The sequence below is a fragment of the Coffea eugenioides genome, chromosome 4 (assembly GCF_003713205.1).
Source record: "Coffea eugenioides isolate CCC68of chromosome 4, Ceug_1.0, whole genome shotgun sequence".
NCBI classification, from domain to species: Eukaryota; Viridiplantae; Streptophyta; class Magnoliopsida; order Gentianales; family Rubiaceae; genus Coffea; species Coffea eugenioides.
This window is the reverse complement of record NC_040038.1, coordinates 43,318,149-43,329,096: the sequence shown is the minus strand read 5'-3', so window position 1 is coordinate 43,329,096 and position 10,948 is coordinate 43,318,149. Positions and strand designations below refer to the sequence as shown.

At 38.1% G+C, this 10,948-nt stretch overlaps 1 protein-coding gene across 1 annotated transcript in view; it reads left to right on the top strand.

Moving 5' to 3' along the window:
• Positions 1-10,276, top strand: part of LOC113769440 (uncharacterized mitochondrial protein AtMg00810-like) — a 12,075-nt gene extending 1,799 nt beyond the window's left edge. The window contains exon 2 of the mRNA XM_027313886.1: positions 10,222-10,276. Within this exon, the coding sequence (XP_027169687.1) occupies positions 10,222-10,276 (55 nt within the window). The remainder of the gene's footprint in view (positions 1-10,221) is intronic.
• Positions 10,277-10,948: the final 672 nt, after the last annotated feature.

Here is a 10,948-nt window from a genome sequence, read left to right as displayed (position 1 = left end):
TTGTAGTCCGGCTACGTCCGGATGGGTGGAGTCCGGCTACGTCCGGATGGGTGGAGACCGTGTGACGCCCCACATCTCCCTAAGGCGGACCAAAGGGTATCCGCGGACGCCTGCCCAGCTCTCGCCAGGACTCAAGCAATTCCATTCAATTTAGAACCGGACTAAACACTTTGAAGAGAACAACATAAATACAATAATGCGGAAGCGTTCAAGCTTATCAAGTCATTTAACATGTAACCATTACATCGGTAATCATAAAACAACTTAAATTCAACATACACGTCAGGGCCCAAACTTTCAAGTTTACAAATTTCCAAAAGTACAACCCAAACCAGGGCCTAGTCAAAATATAGCAGGAGTCTTAACAAAAGTACCACGAATGGTTTCTCCTTACTTCTCCAAGATTCGGTCCTGTTAAGGAAAACAAAACTATAGGGTGAGCTAAACGCTCGTGAGGCCAAGAACACACATGCAAGCACTTTGTTCAAATAGCAATCCCAAATTTAGTAAATAAAACCATGTTCCTTCAATAGTCAATCATTTAAACAGGAAAAGTAACCAGAAACAATTCAAGGATATAATAGCTCTCAAGAGCTAAGTTCCACTCGCTCTGCCGATGTCATTCGTATACCTTCCCGCATTGACCCTCCTGTCAACCGGGTCGGTATTTCCATTTCCGTAGATCACCACTTACTTCTCTCCGTCCACCGTACACCTCAAGGGCCCACAAGTCATTTATAAGGCGATACTCCACGAGTATGCCGAGCAAGACCTCTCATTAGGTCAAGCTCATATTTATCTCATGGCACGCCTAAGTCCCCACCAAGCCCATTGCTGGCTCGAGTCTAAGGTCGGCCTATGAGTTTGGGCGTCCCCCATTCATTTGAAAGTCGAGGAGGTTCACTCCAACGACATGCATTCATAACATAACATTGCATTTCATTCATTCATTCAATATATTTCATTCATTCAATACATTCCAATCATTCATTTGAAATTAGAACGAGTGCGGTAAAGTACGCACCCGCCCTTATTTTTAAAACTTCCAACAAATACCACAAATAAGCAAGTATCAAAATTCACACACTTGACACTCACCGAGCAATTCAATAAGAATTGTTTTCTGGGAGTTCAAGTGTCCACTGTGAGATCCTCTTGAAGGTCTCCTTGTGCGCCTGGCAATTAATAGTGGATAGTCACACAATTAACCCATTTATCAATGAAGATCGTACACTAGTACAATCTAAGGATTATTTCGCAAAAGGGAACCTCAATTACACGTAAATCGAGGTTCAACTTGCCTTTTATTATGTACAATATTATTTGGCTTTTTATCATAAAAAGCGAGGGCAAAACGTTTGAATAATACTAAGAGAATTAAGAGTTTTGGAAAAACTCCTTTGCCTTGAAAATTGAGAAATTTCAGTTTTATCCTAAATCTTTGAAAATTCGTATCTCTCTCGATATAAGTCTAAAATTGGAAAACTTTATACCGTTGGAAACCTTTTGGAAAGTGTTAAAAGTTCTTAGAAGACACCTTTCCATGAATCTAAGTGGAATGTACTCAAAAATGAGGTTGAAGGTACAGGTTCGGCGTTCAAGGCAGAATTAAGTTGGATTTCGGCCAACTTTGAAAATTCGGCACGATTCACACATTGCAAACCGGCATCTAAAATTTGTAACTCAATTATAGTTACGAGTGAGGTTTATAGAAAAACAAGCGGATCGAGAATCGGAGTTTCGAGTACCGAGATACGGTAGCTCAAAGTTGAGGAAGATTCAAGACTGAAGAAGAATTTCCAGTTTTGAACCTCCAACACTAGAAATTTAATTCGGTATCGAAACGAACTTGAATTGGTGCCAAAATTGGCAGTATTTTACTCCTATATGCAAGGTATTTTTCTTTCAAATTTCAGGGAAAAATACCCTCGGGAAGGTAGTTAACAACTCATCCAAAGTTCAGGAAAAATTCTAAGGCAATCTGCCTTGTAACTTTCATTTTCCAAGTTCAAATCGTTTAACCAAGAAAACTATCCGACCATGGTTCATTTGAGAGATAAAGGTCTAAGATACATCCATGATGCCTTTGGTAAGGGATGAGCATCAAGAACTTCAATTAATAAAATCATTCCCAAGTTTTGCCCCAAATCAGTCCAAATACTACGTTTTTCCAAAACAGGGCAGTCCTCCTGTTTTAGTCACAACTCAATCAATTTAACTCGGAATGAGGCATGGTTTATGGCGTTAGAAAATAAATTCACGGGACTAAAAGTTCACAGAAGGAAATGTTCTGAAATTCGGCAAGCAACCAGCTCAAAATTGAGCCTCAAGTTGCTGCCTCTACAAGCCATTCCAGCAAATCCGAGAGACAGGACTGCCATCTTAAAACATTTGGTTCTGCTCACTCACAAAGAATCAGAACGTCCATTTTATCTCAAATTAAAGCTAGGAATGTCTAGTTTCAAACGCCATTGACGGCACTTGATTTCGACACCCGAGGACAGAGTTATGGTCAAAATACTACCGCTGGACAGGGTTACCCGAAAATAACTTTCCAGCTTGCCTAGTCCACGAATAAATTCGTTTGCCCATCCAAACGTTAATGTTTTCCAACGAAAATTTCTACACATATAATATAGCATATAAACATCAGGTTCATGCCAATAAATAATGGGCCTTATCATGGCCGAACAAAACAGGGGCAGATTCAGCAATTTCTGGTCATGACCTCTACTTGAGTTTCCAACAATAACACTCCATAAATCCATCATTATAACCATTAAACTACCATTAAATCCAACATTGATCCTCAAATCAGCAACAACAACCCAAGTGTGGGAATACAAAGAGCCCACTAGAACATTACACAACCATATCAAGCTAACCAAATGCATGCATGAACTTAACAAGGTAAGATAGCTTCCAAACTTCAAGTTTCCAAGAGTGGATCATCACTTACTTTGGTTTGATGTTCAAGCAGAATTTTCAGCCCTATTTTACCCCAGAAAAACCGTGGTTTTCAGCCCTTGTTTGCTGCTCAAAATGATCCTCAAGTATCAAGCTAAGTGTGGTGCAAGTTTGGTTGAATTTGGAGATGATTTGGGGTTGGTTTGAGTGAGATTTATGAGCTGAAATTTTGAAGCAAGGGAGTTAGAGAGAGGGGAGGGCTGGTCGGCAATGAGGAGAGAGAAGATGAGAGTGATCTGATTTCTTTTAGCTTCCAAGAGAAGGTGAAATAAGTGGTGTAAATTCACCCATAAGTCAACTCTCATTAGGGTGTGTTTGGCGCGATTAGGGCTCGATTTTCTCGCGCGTTTGGTTCACTAGTGCACTGAACCTCCAATGCATTTATACTCATGTAAGTATTATTCACTCTTAGTTGTCCCGAAATAAGGGTCTAAAGTCCCTCAAATAAGGTCGCGCGTGTGAAAACGCGTACCGTCAATTTTAACGCGATAACGCGAAACTTCCAATAAATTCTTATAACGATTGCACTACTAACTATCACTTGAGTATTTACTCATAAGATTACCTATTTTAGGACCATAGTACAAGTCTCCAATATTCCAAGCTTATTGTGCTACTACGCGGATAAAATCTCCAAGTACTACTCACTATTTTTACTAAACGCACTCCAGGAAATTAATTTTTAGAACGAGTCACTTTAAAAATATAACGAAGTTATATTACCATGTATTTAGGTCTAATAAGACTAGAAAATATTCCTTGGGATAAAAATCCAATTAAATAATTTATTAAGCCATAAATTAGGCATAAAATAATAGTTTTTACGAGTCCTCACAGACCGGCCAACGTCCGGAAAAAAAAAAAAGATGAACGAGGGATTATTTATAAAAAATGAACGTATCCTTTTCATGAATGTTACTATCGCTTTCCATTGTACATGTTTCTTGAATTATTGATACTCCATATTTAATGTTTTGTAAATGCTGTAATCATTTCTGGACTTATCATGTGATTTATGACATCACTGAAAAGAAATATTGTTAAACCGATTTGATTACTGATTTTCTGGTTACTCGCTGAGCTTCTAGCTCACCCCAAAAATATTTTATTCCCCTCCACAGGGCTCAAGGCGAAGGCAGGACTTGTTGTGCTTGTTCACGTGAATGGATGGCCTTTATGTTGTACAATTTGGATTTGGAATCATTTTATGTATAGTTGGGAATTGTTTCCGCTGCAATTGTGACATGTAATTATTGGAGACTTGGATGTATATTTGTGGACCATGTGCTGTATCTTTGAGGTTTATTCTTGTAATTCATTTGAGGACTTTAGTGAACGACTGAGTCCCGGCGAGAGCCGGGCAGGCAGCCCGCCGAACCCTCTGGTTCGCCTTAGGGGGAGGTGGGGTCGTCACACTCGTGGCCAAGGGTCATCAATTCCAAGGCCCTTTATCGGTGGCTTGAGCGATTCTCCAAACACCGCTACGCACACATCGTGTCACGGCTACGTGTTTGAGTGAATCTATCAAAAAATCCTCAACCTTCGACTAAAAGCTAAAGGCTATCAATCCAAAACTTAAAATGGAAGATTGAGTGACCCCTCAGATCATGCTACGCACACATCATGTCGCGATCACACGTCCAAGTGTGTCACCTAATCCTAGTAGGGTGGAGTGGCGTGACAAGCCACTAAAAGAAAAATAAATGAGGGATAAAAATTAAGGCGTATGCACGTATGCTAGTGCTTCGCTTGGAGGGGAGGGATCGAGAACCAACGCGAGGCTCTAGGGTAATATTCCCCCACCCAAATGCAATGCAAAGCGCGGGATCACATAAATAAACCATCCATCCATCAAATCAATCGTACGCAAACGGGTGAGGGAGTGAGTTGATACGCGCGAAATGCAAAAAATCCTAAAAAAAGGAAAAATGCAACCCTAAACATCCAAATGCGATACATGAAAAAGGTAGAAGAGGAAAAGAATAACTAAATCAAATGTTCGGACCCACTTAGGAAAGTCCCCAGTGGAGTCGCCAGTTGTCGCGCCCCATTTTTAATACTAAAAGTATAATAAGTGAGTGAAGTATGGTTTGAAAAATGGTGATGTGTGTGAAAATGAAAGGGAAAGGCCATGGGACTTTGAAACGCGACGTTTTGGCCAAAAATAGTAATCTAAAAGGTTTTGATAAAATGTAGGAGTCGCTACTTGGTATTGAGTTAGGGTGTACCAAATCACCCAAAAAATGTAGATTTAAATGTAAAACCTTTTTAGATTGACTCCAAAATCTACGATAAATCAGAGAAAAATGGTTCGGGGGTCACAGTTGAAGAGAGGGAAGGCAAAGACAATGTCTAAGGCACTCTCTGAACCTAGTCTAAACTAGTTGCATGATTTAGTCATGATTTTCCTAATTTCTAACCAAAAGATGTATTGCATTTGGATGTAACTAATATGAATGCAATCCTAAATCTAATGAGGAATCAAAAGGGATAAATATCTCTTAGAGGCTCGATCGGACTAAATCACATGAGTTGTGATAGCCAAGGATAAGCCCTCCAAGAGGTCACGAGTAATGCTAATGACGAAAAAATGAATGGAATGAATGTATGCAATGTGAAAACATGAACTTGTGTGAAGTGAAAAAAGTAATAATAAAAATAATAGTGTGTAAGTGGGAGTGTGCAAATGGGGGTGCAAGGTGAGGTATGTAAAGTGATAGTGTGAAGTGCATGTGTGCTCAATGGTAGTATGTAAAGTGCTAGTGGTAGAGTGAGAATGTGTAAGATAAGAGTCATGTGAAGTGAACATGTGGAAAAAGTAATAGTATATGAAGTGAGAGTGCAAAGTGATAGTGAGTAAATGAAATGCATGAACCCTAGAGGAATGCAAGCAAGACGGGTACGGGGAGACCCTAAATCGTGACTTTTACTTTTCCTTTTGGTTAGAAAAAAAATGAGCGTGCTAAGGCTATGTGTAGTCGTCCATCCCCCTTACCAAAAGAGTAACTCCCTAACCTAATCAGGCAAATGACCCTAATGACTAGAGTGAAATGCAAAATCCTAAAGATCATACTTTGAATGTGGGAAAAGGGTAAAGGATCATGCAAAAATGTAAAAAATACTAAGAAAAATGCATGAAAATGTAGTGAAGGCATGCGAGTATGTACTAGCGAGGGACGGCCCTATTGGGTCTAGCATTGGACTAGCCCTTTACTAACGCTCTCTCACAAGCATTGGACTTGTGGGCGATCGGGAATAAGTAACCATGACTAGCATTGGACTACCAACGGTTATATCGTACATTTGCATTCACCATATATACACAAGTAAATGGGCATAGTTAAAGCAAGTAGGCATGTGAGCACGTAATTCACATAACACATAAGCATGCATATCTAGATGCTAAATCCTAGGAAAGCGGTAACACATAGCAAGTAAGCATGCAAATCACGCAAGGCAAATAAAGTAAAGGAAGCCCTATCTATTACATTAGGGAGGCCCTACTACAATCTAAAAGGGGAGAAAATAAATAAATAAGTAAATAAAACCCTAACTATTACAACTTGGCATTTAATTGCCTTCCCAAATAATTACGAATGTAATAAATATACAAATTTGAAACAAATAAAGCAATTAAATAAAAGCATTCAAAAGGCATGCAATTAAACACGTAAAGTCACATAGGGCATTTAGGATCAAAGAGAGTGAGGAATAAGGGTTAGAGTGTACCTCCCTTGAGTTGGGGCCCTAATGGAGTGAAATTACTTATTTACCCTCCAAAATAAAAGAAAAGGTCAAGGCATCACAAATAATCACATAAATATGAAAATTGAATCATTAAAAGCATTTAAATAACTAAACAGTCCATATTCACAGAATTAGGATGCAATTGAAAGGAAAAGAAAGTTCAAGGGGGGGTCAATTTGATTGGTTTTTCCAATTACTTGGGCCATAGTAGAACAAAGGGGGACTTGAGGGGTTAAAGGGCAATTTTTCTAAAGTTTTCATGCAAGTTTTCATGCAAAGTAGTACGAAACAAGCTTCTGCAACTCAAACCTGCTGCCATTTCATTTTCGCACACAAATTTCAGATTCAAACACACACTTTAATCAAAACTTTCTCAACTAAACATCAAAGCTTTAATCTAGACAGTAAGACCATTGAAATTTAACATCTAATCATGCAAAAGAACTTCAGAATAGGATCACTAAGCTTTTATAGCTTTCTCCTTTCTGGTTTCCTTTCACTGCAACATTTCTGGTTGCTGGGTTTCTTTCTGCAAATTGCAGCCGCCATTTTCACAACTCTCAGCTACTCAGATCTATTGCACATTCAACACAGGGCAGGAAAGAAAACTATAGCATGTAAACAAAACCCAAACCAGCCCTCTGACAAGAACACCGACTACCTTAGCTTTGATAAACCAAATTTCCAGGACAAGAAACACACAAATCTGGTCTGACCGACGGCTAAAGAAAGAAAGAAGAAACAAAAAAAAAAATGCAGCGTGAGCTTCTCTGCAACTTCGCACCTCCTGCTGCGAAATTGCAGCTTATCAAACACAACCAAAATGCCTTAAACTTCCTGCCGAAACTTCAAAACAAATTCACAAGATAAAAACCTAAGACCCAAACCATAATTTTGTACTCAAGAACGAACAAAAGACTGAACACACTCAGAGCAAACATCTCTCCAGGTTCACAGATGGAAGCAAGCTGACACCTTTTATTCATAAGTCCTTAACAAGAAAACCCAAAGACAAGATTCTGATTACAAGCCACTAAACTTGCAAAAATAACAAAAACCAGTGAGCTTCCTTGTCATCTCTTAATTCTAACAGGATCCAGGCAAAGAAAGCAAGAAAAACAGAATAAAAGTCATGCAAATTTGAAGAGAAAAAATCTGTCATCTACTGGGTTCGCTACCAACTAAAAAAACATGGGGAATCTTCTACACAAAAGGAACTCATGACTCATCATAACACAGGACTCGAAGTATGAAGCCCAGATCTGGATCAACAACACATGACAAAGAAAGAACCGAAGGGAGAACAGGACATGAAAACAAAAACCCAACACTGAAGCATATGAATCTGGATATGCGTCAGCGGAAGAAAAATGAAAAGAATGGGTTACCAAATGCGTGAAGAAAGACCCGTGCGCTTGGGAGATGATCGTGCTGCTGACCTTCTGCCCGAACTTTTCTTCCCTTGCATTTTCAGATCGGCGCTCCTCCTCTTTCCCTTCGTTCTCCTCTCGGTGAAGATTTGCGACTGATGACGGCACGATGAAGACGATGGCAGCTTCCTCTCTCGGCCTTATCTTTGTCTCAGGCTTCAAACTCTCTCCCACTCTCAGTTCTCCCTCGCTCTTTTCAATTTCTCTTTTAGTTTTTTCTCAGCCGTCATCTCTCTATTACTCTCTATCTTTCAGCCGCCCTCCGAATCCCCTTCTCTCCGCTCTTTCTATTGCTCTCTCGGTTATCCCTTTTTCCGCCGCCAACTCTCCTATCTCTCTTTTTCCTATCCCTTTCGCTGCTTTTTTTCTCTTCAGCCGCAAACCTCACTCTCAGCTGTTATTCGATTCCCCCCTTTTTTCCTCTTCCCAGATCTCTTTCTCAGCCCGCAGCCCCTCTTTTTCTCTCGGTCTCTCCTTATCTCTCAGTTTTCTCTCTTTCTTTCTTGCTTTTTTTATCTCACCCCCCTTCTTGGTTGCGACTGTTTTTCCTTTTATAGGAACCAATGACCCCAAAACCCTCACCTCAAAGGTGAGGATGAAGGGTTGGTCTCTACCAAAAACTTGAGCCCTCCGATGACCATTGGGAGAAAGAAAGAACCAGAAAAATCCCCGGTGAAAAATGGTCATGAAATGGTATTTCTTCATCCTTCTGTAATGCTGCATGCGCGGCTTCTTTTTTTTTTTTTAAATAATAATGCTAAAAGTGCCTTAAAATAAAATTAAGAGACTAATGAGCAAACATGGATAATAACAAATAAAGCTAAATTAAAAAATTAATATCTAAAATGCCAAAATAAAATAAAATAAAATAAAAATAGATGATAATTATCAATAAAAAATAAAAATGAAATAAATTAAAAATTTGGTGTCTACACAAGCAAAACATATATCCTACTATAGCCATGCTCTAAACAAACTTTGTTTTATTGGTACCTTTTTTAGTATATAATTGTTTGGGATAATTTCAGAGACCTCCCTTAAGATTTCTGACAGTTTCACTGGCCTCTCTTAAGATTTTCAAAATATCAGTCACCTCCCCTGTCAGGTTATTACAAATTACGTGGTCAGAACTTGTGAGATATTTCGCAATCATGTTAACAGAATTAATTAAATAATCAGTAAGTGTGCTTAACTGAAATGATGACCATTTGCAAGTTAAATTAATTTCTAAAATGCCATCACAAAAAGGCACTAAATTCAGGTACCCTTTTTGGAGCCCTTTTGTGATTGTGATTGATGTACATGACTTAAGACTTGATTCACACACGAGTGTTTAAGTAGAGCAATAGAAATAGAGTTTTTTCATGCGTATGTTAGGATTGAATGAGAGTTGAAGAGGAAATTTGCAATCAAGGAAAATGCTGAAAAATTTGATTGTGAGCATGTCAAGGTTAGCCTCTAAGATTTCTCTATTGTAATATTTTGGAAAATTGTATTCTTTGTTTGCAGATGTTAATGTCATAAGTGTGATCATGTTTAATATTGTCTTGACAAGGGAAGAGGAATATGTTCAATGATGCATAAAATGGAGATTCTGGAAGAACAAGTGTTTGCTTAATGTTCTGTGTGATTTGTTTTTTTTTTTTGGAAGCATATGTGATTTACTCTTTGTTTGGATATCTCGGCTGAGAACTAAACTATTATTTCTTGAGTTTCTTGATTGTGAGTTTGATTATCAAGGAACATGCATGTTGCTTTGTATGAATTTGAGGTAGGAGCTGTTGGTTGTGGATGACTTCTAGATAGAAAAACTGCTAAATAATGACCATTTTTTTAAATTTCAAGTTAGTTGATGAAGATAACTAGTATAGGGTGGTGCTATCTATTTTGTCTTAATCATTCAAAAAAGGGTTTTCTTCGAACTGAAATATAGGCTGCAGTAGGTTTTACATGACTTATTTATGTTATGCCAAACTATGAAACTGATAAGTTGTAGAAAAGCAAGAATTTTACAAAGTTATCAGAAAAAGGGTCTTTTACAAAGTTAGTTTGCTGATTGATTATGTATGCTCTATAGTATTCATGAGGCTACAGAACTGGACTTTTCTATTGATTATGATACTTATCCTTGATAAGTAATTGCAATAACTATAATTGTAGCATGGTAACTACTAGCGTCCTTGATAAGTAATTGATTATGATACTTATCCTTGATAAGTAATTGCAATAACTATAATTGTAAGGTGGTAACTACTAGCGTCCATGACATTTTACTCCATTTTATGGAAAGAAAAGCGATACGAACGTCGTCAATCTTGTGACAAAACTCGTAAAAGACAACTCCAAACATCTAGAAGTGAGTATCAAAGTTTGGAAGCAGAAGATTTCAACCCATTAATCACGTGGTTAACGAACTTTGGTATACAGTAGAAGATGTCACAATCAAATGAGATCTTTGATTGATAAGTCGATGAACGCTTAAAGTTTGCTTTAAGATGTTCAAGAAGCTTTCGTGAAAGCTTAGAGAAGAAACTCTCAAAATTTTTGATGAATATTTTTTCTCCCTTAATAACGTAACGGGTTAGGCGATTTATAGCCTTACCAGTTATAAAACCGGATCCAACTTGGAAAGACTAAATGAAACAACAAATCCTAATTTAACAAAGACATCCTAATCGGCTTCAACAATTTCCATAACTTGACCGATTGATTAAGCTAACAATCAACAACTAATTAATGACTAAATTAACACTAAAACATCTTAATAACACAATGAATCAAACTAAATATCAGTATAAGTCTAG